Source organism: Rhea americana, unplaced genomic scaffold, assembly GCF_003343005.1.
Source record: "Rhea americana isolate MKP2758 unplaced genomic scaffold, rheAme1 scaffold_4, whole genome shotgun sequence".
NCBI classification, from domain to species: Eukaryota; Metazoa; Chordata; class Aves; order Rheiformes; family Rheidae; genus Rhea; species Rhea americana.
In genome coordinates, this window is record NW_028186534.1 from 3,711,854 (window position 1) to 3,737,501 (window position 25,648).

At 43.0% G+C, this 25,648-nt stretch overlaps 1 protein-coding gene across 2 annotated transcripts; it reads left to right on the forward strand.

The window, feature by feature from the left end:
- Window positions 1-4,004: 4,004 nt before the first annotated feature.
- Window positions 4,005-24,617, forward strand: RIMS4 (regulating synaptic membrane exocytosis 4). Of its 2 annotated transcripts, XR_014896926.1 has the most exons (6): window positions 4,005-4,129; window positions 17,018-17,130; window positions 17,796-17,897; window positions 18,146-18,285; window positions 20,009-20,148; window positions 22,097-22,125. XR_014896926.1 is itself a non-coding variant. In XM_085313976.1 (5 exons), the coding sequence occupies exons 1-5, from the start codon at window positions 4,053-4,055 to the stop codon at window positions 22,313-22,315; spliced, it is 651 nt and encodes a 216-aa protein (XP_085170102.1). In that variant the 5' UTR covers window positions 4,005-4,052; the 3' UTR covers window positions 22,316-24,617. The 2 variants fall into 2 exon arrangements, 1 of the variants encoding a protein (XP_085170102.1); XM_085313976.1 differs by lacking the exon at window positions 20,009-20,148 and having other exon boundaries at window positions 22,097-24,617.
- The last annotated feature ends 1,031 nt before the right edge of the window (window positions 24,618-25,648 follow it).

Consider the following 25,648-nt stretch of genomic DNA (forward strand, 5'->3'; position numbering starts at 1 on the left):
TGGATGCCTTTTTTTAGAAGGTATTCTTTGGCTAAGCATAAATGATTTGGTTGAGCACAGCATGAACTAGCAAAATCTAAGTGCTAGTCAGTGTGGAAAACTTGGCAAAGTATCTTCTGGTCCCTTCTGGTTCTTGGAGTCTGATCATCAGGGTGACTGTGCTCAAGCAAAAAATTTCTTCTTCCCAAGGTCATTCTCAGCCAGAATCTGCTCTCTAGCTGCATGTTGCACTGCAGACTTGACTGGCTGCTTAACCTTTGTGGTTTACTGCTTAATTGGAAAAAGTGCACAGAATAAATCTGGTGACACTGCAGAAAAAGTCAATATTACTTTTGCTTGTTCCAGATACTACTAACAAAATAAGACAAATAGATTTGCCAGGCAACACCCTCACAGAGGCATACTGTTTACCTCCTTGATTTACAGAGGGGTTGAAGCACAACGCGCTCCTGTATTGCCTGGAGAAGGCTGCTAATAGGTGAGTATTGCTTGTGAAATGCTTTCAGTTCACAGAGAAGCAATGCAGCTTTGTAGGTATTTATTTCCTTTCTGCATCCTGTCCTTTTCCAGGTGGTCCTGTGCTTCTCTTCCAGCTGAGGGAGTTAAAACATTCTATTTTTTGTTACATACTGACAATGAGTAATGTTTGACTGAACGGTTTAAGTGGGTTAGGAGCCTACATCCCATGTCCCTCAGTGTTACTGGTGCTTATCCTGGTTTTTCATTCTGTTTCAGTCTTGACTTGCATGCTCTGTTGGGTTGGAAGCCTGCCTTTTTGGTGAAACAGGTTCATCCCCTTCTGTTCAAGGGAAACTTATGGCAAAAAGAGAATGAAGGGAGAAAAAGCCACAGACATCTTTMTCAAGTGACTAGAGATGCTTCATTCACTTTATTAGTCGCAGCAGTTGCTACGCATTCCTGCCAGGAAAGGTGGGGAGGAACGAAGGATCTCCGTCACTGCAATCACAGCTCAGACAAGGGCAGGTCAACTGCCCAGGATATCAGCTCTTTTCTTATTTTCTAGAGCTTCTCTGTTATCATCTTTTTTTTTCCTTTTTTCTTTTAAATGAGAATATCCATGTCTCATATCTGTGAAAACCTTTAGGAATACTGGAAGACCAGTAACTTCCAGAAAGCCTAGAAGAAGAACTGAGAGAAGTTTGGACTTGCCCATTTACCTCAGAAACAAGGTAGTTCATCTGCCATACAGGGTTGTTGATCATTAATGAGGCTGTTCCTTATTCGGGAATGGAGAATAAGCCATTAGGTTGCAGGTTTATAGCAAGATGTCTCTTTCTGGTAATACAGATACTTGGAAAACACCGACACTCATTTTCCTCCTTGCAGCCTAAGCCAAGGAAGTGCCAAGGGCAATAGGCAAGAACCATGCTGCAATCTGGTCATGGTTTGAATGTGTCTGGTCCCCTGTCGCCAGCACCCTTGTTTGACTTGAACAGGCTGAGAGGTGTGAGGGTGTCATGGAGTACTCTGCAAATTGCGCGTTTTTCCCTCCGTGAATTCCCTTTGCATATTCAGCAGGATAGCCAAAGGCATCTGGCAGTCTACTTTGTCTCCTGCTGATGTGCTGCAGTGCTAGCAATGCAAAGATGCACATGTGGTGCTGCAGCTGGACTTACACCAGGCCAGCTGAATCGTTTCTGGTACAGTGCTCTCATATTGCCCATCTTCCACGGTGCTATCTGACTTGGTCTTTGGGCCCTTCTGCTATGTGCAAGCCAAAAGATAGATGATGGAAAGCAGCAAGCACCTTGGGTTGCTCAAATGCCTTACTCTGCCCCAAGCCTTCTTATTTTGTTGCGAGATGGAGGTGCGTAGCTTTCTAAGCATGAATTTCTTCTGACATCTCTAATTAGATTATGGAAATAAGAGATTTTTAAAGCATAGTTGGACAATTGAACATCTTCTGGTTTTTTATGTATATGTCACTTCGTTATTTTGACACTARTTGAATACTAAGGCTCTCATAATACTTAACCTAAAAGATGCAGAGGGATGAGTATTCTGAGAGCAGGCACATCAGGGAGGGGTGAGAATTAATGGATGTTGATGAGTAAAAGATTGTATGTAGAGGTCAATGAGACAGAGAAATTAAATGGACCATCAAGTCAGTCTACAAGGCTGTGGGATGCTCTCTGAAAGGAACCTGGAAATCCCATCAGTCAGAGCATCCAGACTGGGCTTGTAGAGGGGACATCAATGGGAACTTCTCTCCAGTGGCTGGAGAAATGGGGCCTTTTCATGAGGCTTTGCTTTTATTGATGCCTGTATTAATATTCTTGCCTGAAGGTTTGGGTTTGGAAAACACTTAAAAATATCTGTTTTACATTTGTGTAACTTCCTGATTTATACAATGTGTTTCATACATTGCTCTAGGCACACAAACAATACAATTTGTATTTAATGTTAACCCAAACATGCATATTCTACCCTGTTAGCCCACAGGGACATACGTACACATACTACACCATATGTGGGGACAGCAGCTGGTACAGCACCCTGGGGCCAGTGTGTTTACACGGTTGGAAACGTCATGATACTAGAGGAAAAGGGGACTTTATGGCTGAATTCATACAGGCTGAATGAACAGGTTGAGTTCCTGTTCTTGCAGAACACTGTAGTGTTATTTGAGAAGTAGGAATGGAAGCATTTCTAATATCTTAGTGGTTTATTATTATTCTTTTATACCAAGAAAAGTATTTCTAGGTCAAGCCACTTTCTCCACAAATAAAAATGCTCTGCATATTTTGAACAGTTTCTTACAGATGCACCCTTGTTTCTAAAGTAGCTGGAAGAGACTTAACCTCTTTGGTGTTCGGGGGTCCTGAGTACTTGAGGCTTGCGTATCTGGGTTACTTCCCCAGGAGTACTCTTCAAAAAGCTGGTGGGTTTCCAAGAGCACAATTACTGTGTTGCATTCTCCCCTCCATGCTACTGTCTGCCACAGTAATAATAACAAAAGGCAAAATAATCAGTAGCAATATAAGGAAGTTTGAATCAAAGGTCTGTTGCTTGAGACCTAATGAACAGCATCTTCCTTTTCAGGTTTCTGGGCAAACACCTCTGAAGGGATTTAGATATTCTGGCTTGTATAGAAAACRTGTAGCCAATGTGTTTCCAGATGCGTGCTGTATGTAAGATGAAATTTGTAGTTTCCTAACACTAGTAAAGGCAATCAGTGGTAATGGTATACATTACATATTCATTATATAACATGGTGGTTCTAAGAAACACAGACTGCTGGAAAAGGATTAAAATAGCAGCTGCTAATTTCAGAGCCTTTGAAGACTGAACCYAGGAGGAGAGAGAACCCACTTAAGTCCCTTTTGGGCTCTGGCTGAGGGTGTGTGTGAAAGGACTAGTTCTCTCTGGGTTTTTTTCCAGTACTGACCCTTTTCCAGAGTGGCCTATATCAAGGAATATTTTGGCTGTGCCTCAGTATTTCCCTGTTGCCTATTTGGGAGGTTTCCTCTATCTGCAGCACTCCTAATGCCGTCTGGCCTTTTCCTTCTCTTCTGATGCTTTGAAGCTGACCAGGAATTATGGGTTATTCCTGCTCCTCCCAATCTGAGAGAGCAGTGCAGAATTTAAGAAACATTAAAGGCACAGCTGAGTTGTGCACCTCAGCTCTGTCTGTAGTTACTGCTGCTCTGTTCATGAGTTGGGTTGCTCCACCCGTGGGGCCATGTGTATGCACCTGTGCTCAATGCGTAATTAATTGATACAAATGGTTAAAGTAACTAGGGTGGTATGTATGTTTTGAGTGTCTGCTGGGCCTTGGCTTGCTGGAATACCAAGTTTGTCCCAAAGATGACGGAGCTGTAGTTGAAGCAGGGCTGAGTGATGAAACACAACGTGACTGCCAGATTGCCAGGCTGATCTTCTGAAAGGCCGTCTTTGCATTTCCTTGACTCTGTTATTCCAAAAGAGAATGACGGCTGACTGCCTTTTCTTCACTTCTGTTTGTAGATGGAGATGGTCGGAGACTCAAAGGAGCCATCCAAAGGAGCACAGAAACTGGACTAGCTGTTGAAATGCCCAGCCGGACCGTCCGTCAAGCCAGCCATGAATCCATTGAGGACAGTATGAACAGCTATGGATCAGAGGGAAAGTAAGTCATTGAAAGTGAGCTGCATAATCACTTGTGGGATGCTCTGATCTTGCTATACCTATTTTCCTCCAGTATGATAGATGATGTGGGTTTTTTGACTTGTCTGTGCTGCAGGTATACTGCCCATTCAATTAGAGCAGAGCGGGTCTCTCTCCCTGCATAGCTGGCACATACTTCAGCTGTTTATGGACTTTTCTTTTTTTTTAGTGTCCTCATTATTCTGAGCTGAAGCAGATACCCATTACTTTTAACAGCTTTGCCTTTAGAAGAGTAGTTCAGGGTGAATAGCTGAGGATCGTTACTGGCAATAAATTATAAGCCAGGAGCCTTTAGCATGTTGAAAAATAGCTGTATGTTTCCCCTCTTCCAAAATAGCCTTTTGGGCAAAAAACTGTGCCAAGGAGTGCTGAGGTGATGAAAAGGATACAAGTAGCAAAATGATCATATTGATATCAAAATATATATTTAGAAGCGTCTGTATATTTTGGTAACAAACTCTTTTTCCATTTAATCTTGAGTTAGTGTTCTCAACAAATGTATATTAGAAATGTTTTTTGACCCTAAGAACAATTATAACACGTTTTCTTGCATATAGGTTTTATACCTGAATGCAAAGCACAGGAATCTATGTCTAGAATTTTAGGGTCTGACTTGACCCAAATTCTGCTTTTTGTATTCACATATTTTGAAGTAATATATTATCATCATTTTATTAAGATGACCATTTGTGGGAATTCTTGAGAGGGAAAACCCATATGTAGAAAGGGGCAGAGGGGAATATGTATCAGTAGATTCCATCCTTCTAGGTGTGAGGCCAAAATATTTGTATACCTAAATCAGGTACTGCTTAAGTACTATGCTTGGCTTCTCTCTGGGCATTCTCTCCTGTCCTCTGTGGTATTCCAGATATGCTGTGCTACTACAAGGGTAGAAGAGTGTAAAGGCTCTCTCAACTAATGCCACTCTGGTGTTAAATAAGGCTGTAAGTTACAAGAGCTTTCTTTAGCTTTAGAAGTAGGCTAACCCTAGAAAAGCATCGTGGATCTGCACTAAAGGTTGGGAATAGTAATGAGAAGTCAGTCTGTGATGGAAATCTTGCCACTCCTATGCTGGGAGGCACTTTGTCTCTCTTGTGAGCTGTTGTCTCTGGAGAAATATTCCTACTATACCACCAAAATCCTGTGGTTTGGAGTGCTGCCTCCACTACAAAGTTTAGAGGATTAATGATTAAATTCAGTCCCTTGGCAGTGCGGGGCAAGAATCTGCTTTCCATGTGTAGGAGAACGCTTTCCTTTTCATAATTACTTAACTTACCCTTCTGGGAACGGGGTATGGTTCTCCCAAAGGCCTGTGGCCATTACRTATACTGAATGCTTCGACTGGTCTTTCAACAAAATAATACAGTCATGCAAGTACTGTTTTATCCTTGAGGCAAGGAGCATGTAGCTAGCAGCTCAGCGAAGAGAAATCCTGTCTTGCAATCTGAATATGTTTGTTAGAACAAGTCTAACATGCAGTATTAGAATCTCAAACACTGCCAAAACATCCTCATTAGCCCCTCCGGGAGGGATGGGGCAGTTTCTCCTCTTACTTCTCTGGAAGTTGTGATAAATAGCTCTTGAATGTTTTGTTCGTAGGCAGGATAATTGATCTCCTCTGGAAAGCCCTTGGGAGTTGCACTTATCTGTCAGAACCACAAGCGATAAGCAAACAGGGTTGAGAGTACAAAGAACTAAGAGGGCTCTATTCTCTAGGAACATGGTGGGAGGGGAGTTTCTCCTTTCTTCTCCCATAGCAAGGAAAGGAAATGTTTGGGGAATAGCTTCGAGGGGCAGATTTTTTTCCTGCTAGATCAGGTTTCTACTGGCTTCTCTCACGTGCTGCAGCTGTGTTCTGAGGGAAGCGAAGTGAAGATTCATATGACTGCACTGGTTATGGCAAGTTTATTTTCTTATTGATGCAGATTCTTTTAGGTCAGAGACAGTTTTCACTAGTGACTAGCAAAACCCAGTTTTCAGAAAGATGAGATTGCCCTGTTTTTTCCTACCCAGGCTTCTCTTCGGTAAGTTCACACAGTGGAGTCAAATTTCATCTTCCAAAGTTCAATGTGTTTTCTTAATGCTTTTCAAGATAAGGACTAAGAGGACACCTTCCAAAGGTGACACACTGAAACRATCAAGGATTGGAGTTGAACTTTGCTGCAGAAGGCCTTAAATACCTGTTCTCAGCCATAGACAAGCATGCTTTAAAAACTGACGTTATGTTTGACTCGTTTCACATTTATTACAATTAGCCACCAGCTAGCTACATTTAGCTGAAACTGCTCTGCTTCAAATACAAAGAGTCACAGTGGAAGAATTTTTCCATGCCACATAATTTGAGCAGTGTTGTTYATACCAGAACACCAGAGTGCATAAAATAGAGATAATTTTATGAAGAGGCTTTCATTATATAAGAATACGCTTCTCTTCAAATATGCTAGGCTCTTCCTGGCATATTCCCATATTTCCTTCAAGAAAATACTTTGGGGTTTAACCTGAAAACTAAAATATACTGAAGATTAACTGGTCTAAAGGATGCATCTTCTGGAATTTAAGATCATACAGAATGCCAGGAAGGTGCATGACAGCGTCAACACACTGCTCTATGGCTTTAATTTTTGTCACACAAAAAGTCCCCCAGCCATTACTGCCTTTTAATACTGCACAGTCATTGTGCACTAGTGTAAGAAATCAATATAATAAAACTCAATATGAAATGTTACAAAAGGGAAAGGTAGCATTTATTTTAAACAAAACTTTTCGGTCATTCACACCCTTCCTAGATTTCACTCGCACATTCTCACACCCACGTGCAAGTGCCAGGGTACGTGTATCCAGGCGGTCTGGCCAGGCTTGCTTATGTGCTACAGAGAGGACAAGGGATGCAATCTGCTAAGTCCTCACTATGTTTTCTGAGTTCTTCTTGAGCAATACCAGTGCTTGAACGGTCTTTTCTACCTTCTAGGACTTGCCCATTATTATGGGGCGATCTTGGTTACTTCAGCCCCCATGAATCTTAATGCTGGTACCTCTTTTCTTCTGTGTTTTGAGGATCTGTACAGTTATAGCCTGTCTTTCTATGATATGCTCTCTAACCTTGTTGTCCTCCTTCTGTCGTCAGAGCACAGGTCTTCTGCTGCTATGTTGTTTATGTTTTCAGGCACACAGATGTTTCCATTCGTAATTCATCCATTAATCTTAATATTGGTTACAAATCTCTACAATAGTATTTTCTTCTAGGTGTGTACTTAATCTGCGTGACAGGACAGTAACCCACTGTAGCAAGTGCCTACTAGGCTCTGTCAGGACAGCACCAAGATTATTGCAAGGATAAAATTTGGCAGATTAGAGTAACTCCCAAAGAATCTTGAATCACTGCGATTCAAGAGAGTTCCAGTTCCATTCTAGCTCTTGGACAACTTAATTTTGTTTTGGCTGGATTTGGCTGCAGCTGCACAAGACCATGTTGCAACAGTCAGAAAGCAAGATTCTGGACTTATGTGTACCTTATTCTTGCCAACCACTTTCTTTCTGAAAAATGAAGCAGAAAGACAAAAATGGATCTGGAACAAAAGATTGCTAGCTGCCTTAGTCCCTAATACGTAGTACTCGTAGGTTTTTTTGTTCTTACTGACTACTGCTGAGATGATTAATTTACAGGGAACTACAGCAATTTTTCTTGCCTTAGAAAAGTGCAGCAGATTATGACTAGCAAAGACTTCGAGGAGTGTTCTTGTAGTATCTGAGGAGATTAGCCTTCCTTGTCCAGCAAGGAAGCATCTTGTTCATCATACTATCTCTTTTTCCCCTAATCACGAGGGCAGTATCTGCTGGGGCCTTACTCAAAGCTGCCATCACGAAGGGAGCTGGGCACATTCCTGCTGTGCCCTAGCCTCAGCACAATGGACCTGCTGAGCACAGGCATCTCACAGTCATGGGGTCAGTTGTGTCTCTTACTGTTTCTGTAAATKACAGCTTGTGCGTGCAAGGAATCACTTATCAGCACTGACCAGTGCTGATAAGGCTAATTTGAACTAATGTCAAGACTAAGACTGGGATAAATGCCTGCCCTTGCCTGCTTTCCTCTAAAGCAGTAACTAAAAGGAAGCTGGGGAGAGTAGTGGTCTGGCTTGTGACAACATGGCCATGTTAAAATTCACTTTCTTTCATCAGAACTGCCACAATGTCCATCTTTGTTCAAGAATTGTCAGAAGACTGCATCCTAGAAACTGCTGGTCACCAGCTAGAAGATTCATATCACAGTTATTCCTTTAGTGCCTTTTTTTCAGTATCCAAAGCCAGGAGACTTCTAGACTCTTTTATGGCAAGTTCTTTTCAGGGCTCTGCTATTATGCAGGTCTTTTAAAAATAATGAAATGTGGTACTAATACAGTTGAGCCTGTAAGAAAGCAAGGGCTGGAGGTCTCAAGAAAAGCTGRCCAGGGGAGGCAAGGAGGATTCGTTCTGTAATATGCCAGGAAAAGAATTAGCCTTTTCAGCAACAGYAGATCTTTCATGTTGCTAGGCTTGGCCAGCATGGCTCAGAGAGGATGCTGTCTTGCAAATGTTTTAGTTATAACACTGAATGCTGTGAATTTGCAGAGTGGAACTGCTTGGGAAAGGGCAGAATTACTTGGAAAGCAGGCAGCCACCTTACTTGTACTTYGTATGCCTGAGACAACTTGTGATCTCTGAAAAAGGAGCTTGCCTGACAAGGTGGGGAAGGGAATGGGGGAGGTCTTTGTACAAAACTTACTGCACCGTTTTTATAGCTTGGTTTAGGTGGCAGAATTCATACAGCAGAAGGAACTTGAGGTACAAATGGAGTACAGTGTGTTATAGCACATAAGACAGTACGTCACAGTGCTAAAAATGTTGCAGAAAGTGGAGTGGCCAGGAAAGTAGACAAGCTTGTTAAGGGGCAGAGACTGGATATTGCCTGCCTGTGAAAAGAGGTGAGTGATTCGTGCTGTTACGTTGACTTTAGATATTGCAAGGATCAGCATTTACAGAAAACCTTTTGCAGTGGAGGTTCCTACAGTATTTGCATCAACTTTGACAGCCCATCATGCTGCGCTTGTGTACCTGGTCCCAAGGCACCAGGACACTGTAGTCGGATGTGCATTGTGTTAATAGTTCCTGATGTGCACAATAAATATTTTAAAGGAAGAGGCAGTGGACGTTAGACCAGTTCCACCTTTCTCCTTAGTTGATAGTTATCTGTTTGGCTTCTATACTGATTAGATTCAACTTAAAAGAGCTTAATATGCACTGTGGATGAGTGTGATTATTCTAAAGTATATTACTGCTCTCTGAAATCGGAGGATTTTTTTTTTTTTTAATTCTCTGACAAAATGGCTATCAAGTGTTATCAGTCTGGGAGGAGACATTTTTCTTTCCTTCTGGATGAAGGGAGCACAGCAGAAACCAGCGACAGTGATGCCGTCCCTGTTTTCTAAAGGTAGAGTCAGAGAACCTCCCTGTGCAGTAGATGTGGAAGTACAGCAAATTTGTTAGTTCAGCTGTGGAAGTTTAACCGCTGTTTTCTGTGGCATAGCTGTGTTTAGGCAACTTGCTTATTAACTGTTGGTGCCCTAAAGTGTTTGAGTAGAAAAATCTTTTAGGAGTATTTGCAAGGAGAGAATAATGGTTCCTGAACCCCAGAAATGCTCCAGCCCAAACAAATTCCATGTAGGTATTAGCCACCATGGAGCTCCTCTTTAATAGTGTGTCACTTCTGAAGGCTTGAATTAATAGCAAATAGGCGGTTGTGTGGATAGTATGAATAAACCCATGAAAACTCAGTTGGTTAGAGCATGGTGCTGCTAATGCCAAGGCCAAGGGTTCAATCCCTGTAAGGGCTATGCTGAGGGTTGGACTAGATGATCTCCAGAGGTCCCTTCCAACCTTACCATTCTGTGATTCTCAGAAAAGCACAAAACAAAATGTTACCTTTTGAAAATAGCTGTTTACTGTTTGTACTAGGGGGTGGTTGCATTGCAGCAAGCTGTGTTCACCGTTACCTCCACAGCACTGGAGCAGCACACCATTGCAATGCCCAAGTGTAGTGAAGAGGCTCATGGAGATTTGGGCCAAGGAGGACACAAAGTCTTCTCACAATAACCTGGTTCTTGCCAAAGCTGTGTGACAAAAGGATGTTGTGCCTAACCTGCACAGGGAGCAGAAGTACCTTGCAGCAGCAAGTATTTAGCTGCTACAAGCTGATGCAATTGAGAGCAGTCTCAAGGTCTTGTAAGATGGAATTAAAAAGCAGTGTATCAAAAGCAAAAGAATGAAAATACTCTGGCCTGTCCTTTGAAAAAACAACTCATAAATGCTGATGAGGAATGATGTGCAAAGGGAAAGGACTGGAAAGGATGGTTTGGGAGGAAGAAGCCAGTGTAGTTAAGCACAAGGACAGAGCCTCTAGGGAAGGTTTGGTATCTCCATCACTGTATGGCTTTGGCAAACCTCTGTCATGAAGGATGTAGGCAAGGCTAATCTGATCTTGGGACCACTGTGTGAACTAGGTGACCTGTGGATGCCCTTTCTTGCCCTCTTTGTACAAGTTTTGCAATGTCCTGGCAAGATGGATCTGCAAACGCTTGCAGCAGCATAATGATAGTACCTGGCATACAGCAGCCCAGAAGSAATTTAAAAATAGATCTGTAAAGAGGTCACACAAACTCCACATGGATGAGGAAAGAAATTAATGAAACATTTTCCCTAAACGTGTCTGTGCTGTTACACACTCTGCATGCTAATGTACAGTGAGCAACAGCTTGGGGTGAGGAAGCCACTGAGTAGAGCCATGTACGCAGTATGAGAAGGATCAAACAGGTATTCTGAATTCTTGTACCATTTTGCATTGAAATTGGCATTGTCTGTTACTGAGTATTACTACTGAGTATTCAAAACATGATCAGTTTTCAAGCAAACTTTGAAAAACCAGCTCCCAATATGAATACATCTAAAGGGTGGTCTCACAGTGAAGAAACCAACTGCATGATGATTTGTACACAGAAAAGAAGGGCACAAATTTTGCAGTGTGTGGACTAGGAAATGCTACTGCCATAAAAGAACAGAGAAGCAAGCAGCTGGCAAAGGGCCTTTAAGCTGCTCCTAAATTACACTAGAAAGGGCAGATTTCATATGCCCTGACCTACAGCATCTGCAACCCAGGAGTAGGATCTTCAGAGACTGCTGCACAGATTTTGTAAATAATCAGGATTATGAATATTGGCCTTAAACAACAACAACAAAAAACCCCAGCCAACAGCTAGGCAATTTCAGCCCCAGCTTCCACACAATTCCAAAGAGAGTTGAAGGCATAATCTTGTTACCTTCTTCACGAAGTCAGGAGTGATAATGACAGATGAATTTTGCACGTGCGGTGCATATGAGCGTTCCGTGCAGGTCTGCCAGGAGCCCGGGAGCTTGGGCCCACAGCTCTGCATTACAGTCGTAGCCTTGCACGCTGGTGTCTGCATGATCTTGTCTCCCTCTCGTGGGTGTCCAAACGACTGCAGCGATAGCAATTATCCCCCGCTGGCTCGAGGTGTGTCCACACTGCGATGCTGCTATGCCTTCAGTGTGGCCTGGATGGATTCAGGCTAGATGCAAACTGGCTTGTGTACCAGGAACAACATGAAATGGCTTTTTTTCTGTTGCATCTCAAATGGATTTTGCAGTCTGGGCTGAGCCTTATGGTGCTGCTGGTACCTGAACTGACAACCAATGCTGCTACAGGTCCCTGCTGGTGCAGCTCTGTCCAGACCCGTCGTGGTGGTGTCAGAGGTCCCAGGATCAATAGCATCTGGGTTGTCTTGAAGCTGATGCCTCAGTTGTGCTCATCTCCTTACCTAAAGCCAAAGGCTATGTTTGGCAGGTCCTCAAGCAAAGCTGCCCTTCATTTGCCCTTGTCACCTTCACCCAGGTTGCTGAAAAACAGCAAAACCTGCAGCCTTTAACTTCATTAAAATCACTCTGATTCAGCTGTGGCAAAACAGAGCCCATGAATCATGATTAGTGAAAGTGGAGGGCCAGAGAAGAGATAATTAATTTCTGTTTCCTGTTGAAAAAGCTGTGTTGCACTTGCTCAGTGGAGAATTTGTGCCCTTTAGACAAAAAGCTGACAAGTGTCACCTGTTAATCTTCTCCTCTTGCTGCTGTTCGTCAGTGTGAGATGGTGCCACAGCAACAGCCCTGGTCCCCAGGGCCTTGCTAGTTATGACAGTTGCTATTTGCAAGTCAGTTGCAAAATGCTCCCTCTTTATTCCTGCTTTATTTTTAGCACTTCTTTTTAGATTGAAGTAAAAAAAAATATACCATTCTGGTGATAATCAGGTTGCAGCCTTTTCTTCCCTTAAGGTGGAGTGATTCTGGGGGGAAGAGGCAGGGGTTTAAATGACTGAAATCGAAAACTTTCCCACAGTCTGGCTTCTAGGCAATGARAAACAAAAATGCCATTCCAGGTTCACTGCAATGCATGTGAAAACCCCTCTGTTGGCCAATTTCTCTTCCTACTCGCTTCCCTTACGGGAAGAGCAAACGAGCGATGTGGCAGGTCTGTCCTGCAGGTCTCAGAATCGCGCCGTGAGCAGCCCCTTCGCCTCAATAGCCTGAGCTCTTCTTTGAGCACTCGACATACACACCTTGATGAGCAACATTTGAGCATCCTAAACTTGACCAATGCAGCTAAATGACTCCTGCTGTTTTTTTTTTCTTTGCATGCCTACTAGATTTCTACACTTTTATTTTCCCCTTTTCTCTCCTCTCCGGGGAGAAGCAATAGCTTTTGTGGAGGTAGCACGATTTTTCCAGAGGGAAATCATTTCCATTCCATGGTTATTGACAGTGTCCAAATACGTGTTCAGGAATCACTCAAAGCCAAGGAGCCGGATTCAGAGCTGCTGCTTCTTATGTCTGATAACGTGACGCTGTAAAAAAAAAATCAGCCTCTGTGCAATGTAGTAGCCAGCTGCACCAGCTAACGGTATAGTCCATTAAAGAATTAATTCCCTACATCTTCCTCTCCTGGCCAAATATAAAAACAACAGGGAACACTAAAATGACTAATGTAATTTTGAGTTTTGCATAGTTCTAGTAAACTTATAGACTGAAAGTGTTATCAGAACTGTCTGAGTCTTGACCTTGGTGTCTGGTTTTGGATGGACTTCTGTCTTTTCTCTAAACTCAGCCTTAGTGTTGCAAAGCAATAGCAGCTTCATTTGTTCCAGCTACACAGTTACTCTCCTTGCAAGTGTCTGGACAACTGTGYCATGTGCTCACAGGCACAGCCCTGGTGTCCCTGTAGCAATTTCCCTCATTCTAGTCTCACTCTGTAATTTGTACTGACAAATGTTCACTGTTTCAGCATGGTCCTCAGCCCTCCTGCTTCTGAGACATGTGTGGTGGTAATCACCATGTTGGAGCTTACCTGGGCTGAGTTAACCAGCAACGGTAGCTTTGCAAACACTTCCAGTTTCTGTTGGTTCCCCTTTAGCCCAACAGCTCTCTTACTGCTGTTGCATACTGCTCCTCGTGCTCTTCTGTGCTTTTCTCCCATACTGGAATGTCGTCGATGCAGGCTGCAGCATCTGCTGCTCTGTTAACACGTGCTTTCGTTTCCTAGGGAGCTGCTCAGCTGCTAGGCAGAGCCTCTGGGAGCAGTGCTGCCCGGAGGAGGTGGTGGTGTGGTGTGCAGAAAAACATGTGCAGTTTCTCTCCAAACACATGGCAAGTACAGACAAATATTTGACGTTAGCCTTCACCAGAACTTTCTCCCCAGTTGAGAAACGGTCTCCTGTGGCATAGTTATTAAATTATTTTGAGTCTGCAGGTGGGCAGAAAGATCGCTCTTCTATGCTCTCCTACAGTGATCAGTGGRTAGAATTTCTCTGGACGATCTTCTCCCTGCTTTGCACAGCAGTAACCCAGTCAAACCCYGCCACGTGCTCTGCCTTTGGGGAGACCTTTCTGAGACCCAACCCTGGGTATGTTTTGGGCTGCTTTAACTCTAGTCTTCACTCAGTCCCTGGAATTTTCTTCTATTATTCTTATGCCAGGCATCATCTTAATGAGAGCAAGCACATCTGCTTTAGCTTGCAAGGAGCATTTCTCCTGAACTGTTACAAGTTCTGTCTTGTCAGGTTGTTATTTACATGCTTGTGCAGGTCACATACTCCCTGGGGTAGGAGTAAGACCTAAGTTTTACCCATTTATCTTTCACAAGTCGAAGAGAATGGAAAAAAAAAAAAAAAAAAAAAAAAGGTCTGGCTGTTAGTCTGTTCGTATCTCTCTCAGGTCTCCTTTTTCTTGAACTATCTGTGATTCTCTAAGCACTAGTTTTCCTCCTTTTTTGACTTTMTACAGGCAGCTCCAAATGCCTGAGCCAGCAGACTCGAGGAGTCCCTCTCGTCTCCATGGGCAGAGTGCAGTAGAGCTCACTTGATCCCTCCTTGCACATGCAAATAACGAGCCTCATAAAGCCCGTCTGGCTCYGGCCCCCCTCCCCTGTCCTGTGTCCCTGTCCCCGCAGGTTTCAGCAGCCCTTGGGATGTCTCTGTGTGTGCAGTGTGTCCTCAAGAGCTGTGCCACACACTGAGCACCTCCATCCTGCTCCTCGGGCCGCGGCAGTGCTCCATCCGGGCAGGCTCCCGTCCAGGCAGGCTGGGAGGTAGGAGCTGTGTGCCAATGGAGCAGGTGGCAGCCCCTCGCTGGCTCTCCCCTCCCGGGCAAGCAATGGCACTGGGAATGGGCCTCACAGAGCTGGGACACTTGTGACACAGCCAAAACCACTTAATGCCAGGTATAGGGTCCTGCTCTTTCTGTTGTACCTGAAAACCTCACCAGGGAGTTTTCTGCAAACAGTCAAAAAACATTGAATCCAGGGAGGCTTTGGGGAAAATTCACCCCCTGGAAAGGATCCATCTCGAGGCTTTGCCTTTCAAGATGTCAAGACGCGCTCCTGTCTTGTCCTTCATGCACAAAGATGACTTTTATGAAGAGCTCAAGGGCAGGTTTTTGCATGCTAAGCACTCAGCAGCTCCCTGCGTAACGGCGATAACTATATTTCCCAAAGAGCGCAGATCAGTACAGAATGAAGGTGCAGTACTCTCAGGAAAAACTGGACATTTAATTCGTGGCCCCTGTCACAACACATGGAGCTATCCTGGAAACCTGTTGTTTGTTCCTGCGTTTGTGGCATGCCCTTCAGCCACACGTGTAGTGTGATGCTGAGGTCTGTATGCCAGCTTCCTCCTTACTTGTGTGAATAAAGAAATATTCCCAGCAGGCTGAGACCAGCTCTGCAAATAGCTAATGAGAGCTGAAATCTCAACCTGGAATTAACACCATTATAGCTGAATAGGATTGTAAAAAAAATCTTTTAAATGTCTTTTAAATGTAAATGTCTTGCAGGAGGGAGTCAATGAATCTTTGTGGCTGACTCAGTTGTGTGTGTGTGTGTGTGTGTGTGTGAGCTTGAAGTCCCCAGCCCTCCCTGAACACAGAGTTTCTCGCTGAGCTCATTTGTACCATTTTGAGGGTAAACTGCGGAGAACATTTGGCCCTCCTCATGGGTTCATTTCTAAGAAATGAATTTTGGGAAGCAGTGAGCTGAATCTCTACATCTGTAACTGCCCCTCTCCAAGAACATTTGGAAAAGTGCGAGATGTTTGTAATTTTGCCTAACGTCCTTAGGCAGCAGCTTCTCTGGGAGGAAGAGGGCAAGATCCAGGGCAATTGCGTAGATATCCCTGGCACAAAACTCTTGACGTATGTTTAAGCTGCTGTGTCACAATTTGGCAGGTGCCAGCAGTATGAGGAGAGGTGTCTAATGATGGCCTCAGGCCATTAGCACCTATTGAGGCAGCAAATTTTTCCATGACCCGTGATACAGTCATAGCTGCGTAACCCTGCATTTGAGAGCAAGGCAGTATCTGCCCCTGCAGTACTCTCAGGTAAATCTTGATTTGTATCAACGTGCTTTTAATTGGCCTTGACCCTTTTGCATTGCTTCATTAACATGCAAGTGTGGCAACTGGCAGTCTGTAGTCCTGCTGCAGATGAGCCACAGGTGCTCCACAAAGAGGTTCGGAGCCCGTGTCCCTCAACAGCTTTGGTTTCGCTGCTGTGAGGTGCAGTACCAGTGGAGCCAGAGTTTGAGGGTGTCGTCCCTGTAGCTATGCACAGATGTTACGGAGCCTCTTTATGATTGTTTCAGACCCAGGAGTGGACGCAGGTGTGAAACGCAGCTGGTGGGTGTGGTGATGCTTTTGGTGTCGAGTGGCGGGGAGTGGAGCCCTCTGCTCGGTAACGGGGTGCATCACTGCATGTGGGGAGAAACAAATAGGAAGTTCAGTCCCAAGGGGACTGATGCCAGCACCCCTAATCTCACTTTTGACTCCTACTCTATCTGTGTTATTCCCTTCCAAAAAAATGAGCTTTGAGAAAGGATGGCTACCAAGAGAGATCCTGTAAACCAGCCCAAGAAGCTGCTCAGATCATAATGCTGTCTGGAGGAGATGGCAGGCAGCATCTGAGCCTGAGATGGCAGGGAGGCTTTCCCTTTAGATAATTAATTATAGATAAACAAGTATTAACTAATGGGTGACTACAACCACTAATAGGTGGGTTTATTGAGGGGTTTTTGTTTTTGTTTTTTTTTCCCACAAAGAGAGGGACTTGAAATGGATCCTGTGCGACCAGAATGCCTGGGAATCAGTGAGTTTTATAAAGGAAGAGGCTTCTGTAGATGCCATCATTTCAAAAATACATTAAATCAGGCTCTTTAATTACTTTAAAATGCAAATTAATCACTTGACAAATTCAATTTCTTTTACAGCTTGAATTTCAGTGGTGTCCATCTGGCATCTGCTGGGCAGTTTAGCGATTTCCTGGGGAGCATGGGCCCTGCACAATTTGTTGGGCGTCAGACCTTGGCCACCACCTCGATGGGTAAGGAGCGCAAAGATGTTAGGTGGCTTTAATTTAATCCCTGATGAACCACTCCTACAAGCCACCTGATAATGTATCCGGTATCTGCTGCTCTACCATTCCCCAGCTCAATTTCTCAGTTAAATTAAAAAAGCTTGGCTGAAACATTTTGCTGATTTCTGCTAATATGGTAGTAGCAGGAGAACAGCAGTTTTTTGCTTTCTTCTGTCAGAGCTGAAAAGCATAGGTTAGATAAAATGCACTAAAATCTTGAAAATGCATTCTGTGCATCTTCATGTTTTTCTTGTTCTCTAAGATCTACTAGGCTCTGTAAACATTTCCTTATGGTGCACCATAACTATATTTTCCAAAGCAGCTTGCAATTCTAGGTGCTCCATTTTGGGAGGGATTAGAGGCTAGCTGTCACCCAAGAATGTGAGACTGAGTCACCAGAGCCATGTCAGAGGGCTGAAATTAGAGATTGCTTTTGAAAATGTGGGCTTGAATTACTGCAGAGCTGCTCCAGAGTAACGCAGGAGGAAGTCAGGCACTTAGGGCCTACAGTTTGTTACAGCTTATAGCAGGCATGACATGAGAATTGTTATTTCTTTTTTTAAAAAAACATTTTATTAGCCTACAGATGTATCGTTTTGAAAGCTTCCGTCTATTTTGACGTTTTGGTTTAGGGGATGTGGAAATTGGCTTACAAGAGCGAAATGGGCAGCTAGAAGTGGATATCATTCAGGCTCGAGGACTGACGCCAAAACCCGGCTCCAAAACACTGCCAGGTAGCATGCTTTGACCTTCTAAAATAATTCACTGAGCCCCAGCCTCCTGTGATGCTTGTGAATAGGTAAAATTTTGGTTCTGCTTGCTTTCTGTGAGAATAAGCTTCTATGTCTGTATATGGCATTGAAAATAAGACCGGTTGAGCAAATCTTTTCATTACTGTAAATGCAATCTTTAGAGAGAACACTATCTTTTCTAAAGTGAGCATGAAGATATTTTCGTATTTGACTATATTTGTTTTTTCCAGCTGCTTACATCAAAGCTTACCTGCTAGAGAATGGCGTGTGTATTGCGAAAAAGAAGACAAAAGTGGCTCGCAAATCATTAGACCCTTTGTACAATCAGGTGTTACTCTTTGCTGAGAGCCCCCAGGGCAAAGTATTACAGGTAAGATGAGCAAGTCTCAGGTCTTCCTATCTGTCTTCTACCTCTGCTGGAATATATTAAGTCTGGCAAAGGATCTGGAGAATTAATACTGATGAGAAAACATTAATGCTTTCATTGAACCGACTGCACTTAATCTGAACATAACAAGTGGAAAGGAAAAACTTTATTCATACTTGAATGATTCCTATTTGACACTCTGCCAGGTAACATGAAAAGGTTGGTTCCCTGCCAGGAAAAGGTTGATTTTTTTTTTCCCCTATTAGGAGATAGATGGTATCTGCAGCAGCTAAACAGTCTCACAGCACAGAATATCTTCTGCATTTATATGTATTCAGAGCACTCTGTTGTGTCATCATGCAATCACATATCTTACCTCTTTCTACCTTTGTTCTTTTACTGCCATGTATTTTCTGCCATACTACTCGCATTTTCAATCCTGCACCTATGTTTCCAGAGGAAAGAGTGATTTGCATCATTAATTCATATCTGAATCATTTGCACCCAGAAAACCCTGGCTAAAATCCAGTGGTAATCCTGATGTAACTAATCTGTGACCCCACTGGCCTGTGAATTGCCAGATAATCTGATGGATCCTTCTCCTGAACGGATTCCTCAAAGCTGTTTCCCCCATTGCAGCCAGAGGGCATGTTTTTGATTGAGGTGTGATGGGGCGTAGCTTGGCCTGCTCTTGCCTTGTGTGGGTTTCCTYACCTTCAGCCTTGCTGCCAAGTGGACCTTCATCCTGACTTCTTTGTGGAGCACAGCAGTGTTGCTGTCATAGGGCAGGAGGAAATGATCAGGCAGTCCAAGGTACCTGCAAATCAGCTTGTAAAGGATGTTGTTGAAGATGGTAAGAATTATTGATTTTTGTCCTCAACAAGGTAAGTAGGCAGCAGCATTTAAAGAGAAGCTGAGTGTGAAGCATAACACTGGTCTCTGTTTCAGAGGGGTGAGCAGCTGGATCTCTCAGGTATGGCCTCCAAGTGTGAGCTGGGAGAGCCCAGCTGCTCCTGGAAAAGGTCCTCAGTGTATCCGGTGTTGTCTGTTGTGGGCCAGCATTTCAGCTTCTGGCATCCACTTTGGCTGAGATGGTTGCCACAAGTCTTTGCTGTTGCCTTTCTTTTTTCACTAGACTTGGATAGCAGACCAGTGAGAAATGCTCTCACCTAGTCTTGGCCTCCGTAAGAAATGCTACCAGGTTTTGTTGAGCAGTACAACAGAAATTGAGAAGCAGGCCATCAAAATAAATGTCAAAATTACGTCCTTTGTAAGGCCTTCTATGCAATCTCTTAACCATGTCCTTACCTTTGCAGCAGTCCTGGTAAAGAAGGGCTGTCCCCTTGCAAAGAAGGTTGAACTTTGCCTACATCTCTGCAATTCTGCCTTTCCCTGCCCCACTCCATTTATTTACATCTTTCAATTTGTCTTAAAGATCAATTTCAGTCTTGTTGGAACTTACTCAGAGATAATAAAACTGGGAGAATGGTTCTCTGCCAGTTGACACTCCACCAAACCGACTTTCTGCAATGTATTGCTCCATCCCATGCCAAATCTTAGCGTGCTAATTTTTGGCTTTTAATTGACATTCATTGTCTCTCTGACCTCATTTTACAGAAAACTGTAATGTTCTGGTTATTCAGAGCCTAGGGAAAGAAGCTGTTAGGATTAGCCAAAGGTCACTGGTCACCTTCATAACCCATCATGCTCATGTTCTCCTCTTCAGAACACGGACTCACTCTGGAGTCAGTCGTCACCTTTGTCTTGAACCACATAGGACCATTTGGTCACCTGAAGATCTCCAGCATGTTTAAGCCCATGACCCTCACTACATCTGTTGTTCCACCCACTGGTCTCCATCATGTCGTAAGTGTGATTCAGCTTTCCCTGCTTGTCTGTGCCAGCTCTCTTTCATTTGACCTTCCTCTGCACCTTCAAGCCTTTCTCCACAGTCTGTTCTGCTTTCCCTGCATGCCACCCATGTGTGCCCCTTACGTCACCACTCTTGCTTGCCAGTGCTCAGCCTCTGCCCTTTCTCCAGGTGAGTAACCATGTCTTGTTGCCATCTGCCGTGTGTCACGAGGTCTGAATAAAGGAATTGAGACATGCTCTTTTCCTCAGACTGTTGGCTCTTGACTCAAGCTATTGCCCACCATTTTTTTATTGGTTCATTTTATCAGTTCAGGGGCCCTTCCTGCCATTTTCCCGTAGGCCATTTTTGCCTGTTGTTGTGTTTGAGGCCCATGGTCATGCCAAGGGCAGGAGTTACTTGAGGGTGTTGGAGTTGCAGTTCTGGGGATGTCTGTGGATGGTGAGGTGGGCACTGGCAATTGAGGAGGGTGGAAATTTTTTAATGTTGGAAAAATTTTTTGAAGGAGATTGTGCCTCTGAACCCAGCATTTTCAATTCCAGTCCTGAAATACAAACCTATGCTGAATCAAAAGAAAAAAAAGAAATATTGAAGCTAATTGTGCTCCTAGATTCATACCTGAATCACAGATCACTTGTCTCTTTTGACATAGGCAGTAAACTGGTCTCAAGCAGAAAGAGTCTCTTCTGAGATGGAGTGAAATAGATGTGTTAAATTTGTAACTGGGAGATTTTGTTAAAGAAAATTTCAGGAAGAAAATAAATTTCAGAAGGAAATAAATTTCAGGATTTTCATATCTGAAATGGTGTGTCCCATCACATTGCATATAAATAGCAGCTGCTAGAACTGAGTGAAAAATCGATGTTTGCCATTTAGGAAAATGCAGTATTTTGACAATTCCTTTCACACCAAATCAGGAGATAAAGCTCTGGAAACTGTTGTGGTTGCATTGCTCTCCTGATGCACTGTGTATTTTGTTAGCGAGCCCTGCTGTGAGTTTCTGCAGGTGGAGGAATTTTGTGTTGAGTAGACTCAGAGGTAAATGTTTGATTCTGTTGAACAAAATAAAATGTTGTGATCTGGGCAGCACTGTTTTGAAATGGCCACTTCCATGTCAGTCCCCATTTGTTGTTGCACATGCATGTTGCATATCAGAGCCCAGAGACCCCTCGAAAGCTGCGGAGCTACACTGCAAAATCTAATGCAAGATTCAGAGATGAGAAGATTACAAAATRGTCTGCATGGTGGTCTCACATGAGGGCCAGTCTACATGGCTCTGTTCAAGCACAGAGGTCACTTTATATTTACCAACCTGTGGGATTTTGKTCTAACAAAACAAAGATAACAGACRGAAATTAACACTATTGTCATTTTTACAAATGGGGAAATGAGAGGTTTTATGCCTGGCTGTGGGCAATATGAGGGAGACTTTTGCAAATGCAGTGGAAGAAGGATCAAGTCTCAAGCTAGAACAGATGCAGAGACATTATGCATATGCTGATCTTGTGCAGCAGTCTGCAGTAGAACAGTGCTCACATCCACTTGCGCATCCAGCTCTTTTTTGTGAGAAAAAAATCTAATAACATCAGGATCTGTAAAACGGATCAAGAAAAAAAAAAAGGAAAAAAAGCCAAAGCTTCAGGTCACTGACAGCCCAGCATACACCCATTGTAGTGTAAGGCTTTCTGCTCATCTCAGGCCCTCTTATTCTGAGACACGATGGCAAGTTTAATTTAGTATATTTAACTGGTTGTCTTAAATACAGAAGGACTGGTGTCTTGCACTGTGTAGCGTATGGACAACCTTTAAAAAGTCAGGGAAGTTGGACAAATGGAAAGAAGAAAAAGAAGGAATAGAAAGAATAGAAGAATTGATCAGATTTGTGCTTCCAAAGCAAGTGTGCAAGTCTGAGAATTAACTGTGTGCCCCCCTCTTGTTTTGAAGGTGATAGTCTGGGGAAACTACGGACGCATGGAGCGCAAGCACTTCATGGGAGTCGCCAGGGTGCTCCTGGAAGAGCTGGATTTGTCAACTTTAGCAATTGGCTGGTACAAGCTCTTCCCAACCTCCTCAATGGTGGATCCCACTACAGGCCCGCTCCTGCGTCAGTCCTCACAGCTTTCCTTGGAGAGCACGGTGGGACCCTGCTGTGACAGGTCTTAGTGAGTAAGGAAGGGGGAACTGMTTTTGTTTTTTAAACATGCTGTCAAGGTTTTGTTTGCTGGAACTCTGACCTCAAGCGCAATGCATGTTCAATCAGTTCTTGTGGAGCTGGAAGAGGAGGATAAACCAGTGACCTTAGACAGAAGACAAGGGGGAGGGCGCTGTACCCTCTCCATCCAAGGAGGAGGTGCCATGGGGCATGAGTCCTAGTTGTCAAATTAGACATACACCTCTTGTTTCACTTCTCTCACTGTCATTCTTGGACCCTTGTTTCAGATCAATATTAATCCTGGAAAGTTGCAGCATTTTAAAGGATTTGGGGGGAATAAGGAAGGCATTTTTTCTTAACTTTGTATCTTACAAATTTCTAATACAAATTCCTTCTGGTCGCACCTGGAAAAATCAGAAGCCAGTATCTGACTTAAAAAGAATAGGAGCAGAAAGTTTAAGAGAAAGCCTAATGTTTTTATAAGATCTTTGTTCTTGAAAGGAAGAAAAAGAAAACTGCAACTCTTTCTCTAGTATAAATCCACACCACTGAGTCCATGTTAACTGTAAAACTGTTGTTGCTGTGTTTTCAAACTGTGCCAAATTACCAGCAAGTGTCTTTACTGCATTACTTGTCTAACACTGCTGATGAAGCATACTTGGTGGGAGAATAAGTAGAGCCTACTTAGACCAGGCAGTTTGAGCAGAGTTTGAATTTAGCAGGCTAATTAGCTGCAATTTTGCTCAGAAAAAAATACTAGAAGTGGGAGTTGAACATCAGACTTGCAGCCTGAAACGCGATTTATATTGTCAGATACAACATTCAGCAATTTACTGAATCTTTCTTGTTGCTGTGCATCCTTCAGTTGTGATGTCTTCTATCTCTTGCTTTTCATCATCTCCTTTGTACCAGTACATATCTTCTGGAGATGCTGCCCTTCCTGTTGTGCTATGGACTGAGATGGGACTGTTGTATTCTGCTACAGGAAAGGAGATTGAGATTTCTGGGGGTGCAGGAGAGAGAAACCTCAGTTTATCATCTGACAAGAGGGTGCTGGAGAGCGTATAACCTTTCCTTGCAGAAAGCAAAGGAAGTTGCTTTAGTTCTCAATAGTACAAGTGTTGTCAAGTGTACTGAAAGAGGAGAAGCTATCTCCAAATTATGGAGTGGTAGTAGTTGAGGAATCAGAAGACGTGGTGGTCACAGCGTGTATATTTTGTTAATTTAAGTACAACGCTAATTGTAAACAAGTCATGTCTATTAACCCAGTAAAGCACGTTCTCTGAGCTGCCGAGCTGTGGTGGCTGTTGTCAACAGAGTCACGTGCTGAACCCTTCGAACTATTAAACCCTTTTGGATGAAATCACTTATTATTCAAAATTATGGTGAATCTTCAAAGATTCCCTGTCAATAGGCCTTTTCTGCTAGATTTTCTCATAATTTTTAGTGAGGATTTGGTGACTGCTGTCCCAATAAGCTTTTGGGGATGTTTTACTTAGTAATTTGAAAGTCAAGGTCTCGTGTCATGTTTAGGAGTTAGCAGATTCTTGACCTGTCATTGAGGTGAACTGAACACTTGTTTCTGCGTGTGGACCTCAGCTTTCTTAGAATAAAAGCATGAGTGTTGAGTGGATGGTAAAAGTTGCTTTCAATCTTAGTTTGTCTATGGCATTTTAAATTATTTTGAGATAAATTTCAGGATAGATGCAAATATAATAGGCCTTATAATAGTCTCTGTGAAAAATGGTATAATATGAAGGAGAGGAAAGGAGGAGAAGGGACATAGCATGAAGAACTTTTAGAGTCTTAAATGGCAAAAGCTTCAACATTTCAGTTAAATCTCTTAATTTCCTTGATGAAATATGTCTCTGGCCTCTCACTAATTATTTTTTCTAATCGTATTAGACAGTTTCTATATATTAACTGAAGAAAGTTTGTTGCATGCTGGTCAAACTATGTTGTGGCTCTTTTTTCTTTAAAGAAAAGCACATTTACTSTAATTCAAGTCAGCATCTTTTCCTCTTGGTATGTAGTGAGTACTAGGCAATATTGTACAATATATGTATGAACTAGAATAGATTAGGTAGATTTAGTGGTTTGTAGCACTGGATCTTTTAATAACTATGTCTTTAAAAGGACTATGGGGAACTACAGATACATTCCAAACCTAGTAACTGAGTAACAGGGGCTCTGTCTTAGTTATGTTAAAAACTTTATATGGTATTTTATTTGGATGTTATCTACCTGTAATATCTAGTTAATCATGTTTTTCTGATGTCCAATAATATGAATACAATATTTTTCAGTCTTTAATGGGGAGTAGGAGACTATATATGCCAAAAAATTCCCTCTGAAACCGTCCTTTAATGACTGTCTATTGAAAAGCTAAGTTCCTTTATGCCTAGCAAAAGTAATGTGTCTTTTTGTGTCCTACCCCTCCAAAATCTCTGCAAGCTTGAACACAATCAGTTTAGTTAAAATAAGACTATTTAACGTTGAGGACTATCTTCTGTATATTTTTAATCAGGCTCAAAGGTTATTGCCAGGTTAAAAAAGGCTACACTGCTCCTTGTGTTGTTCTCAAGTTCTGGAATTTGGAGGCAGTTTTAAGTCTGCTCCTGTGCTGTTTTCTTCTGCCTTTTTTGCCTGGTGGTTGTAGCCCAGTGATTTGCACTTTTGGTTCTGGTCATCCCCATGTCCTGTTTTTCCGCAGAAAGTGCATGTTGCAACCTTGGGGCACCAAGCGGAGCAAAGTTGCTCACACTGGCAAGCCTGAGTGGTGTTCGTTCACGAGCCAGGAACGCTTCAGAGAGCGCACATGGGATGGAGTGTTTGAGGCCAGTGACATTTCAGTGTGTTATCCAGTCCAAATTCTTACTTCATTTGTTCCCATGAGTAAATAGAGGAAGTCTTCTAGCTCTCCATCAGCTTAAAGACCCCCAGGGTAGCATCCAAGGCAGGTCTCAGGCTTGGAAAGCCTTATGTATGTAAAACTTAACCTTCTTTTTTTGTAAATTTGACTTGCCAGTTTCTGTCTGAGGTGATCTGCTGATTATTTGATTACCAGTGTGGTCATGTAAAAAGTAGCAGTTTGCTAAGTGATGAGCAGCTRAAAACTACGCTTTGGTCCCCTTTAGAAGTCCTGAGTTTTTTCTTGTGTCTGAATCTAACTGTTATTTATAATCAGGGAGGGGGAGAGAAAGGAAGAGCAGGAGACTTTAATAATAATAAAAAAAATAGTATTTTTGGTCAGTGAGTGATGATGAGGGAGGAGACTGAGGACACATGAAGATCTGCCCAGCTCAGGGTGGTTTGCCTTTTCTCTGTGCATGAAGTACTACGCT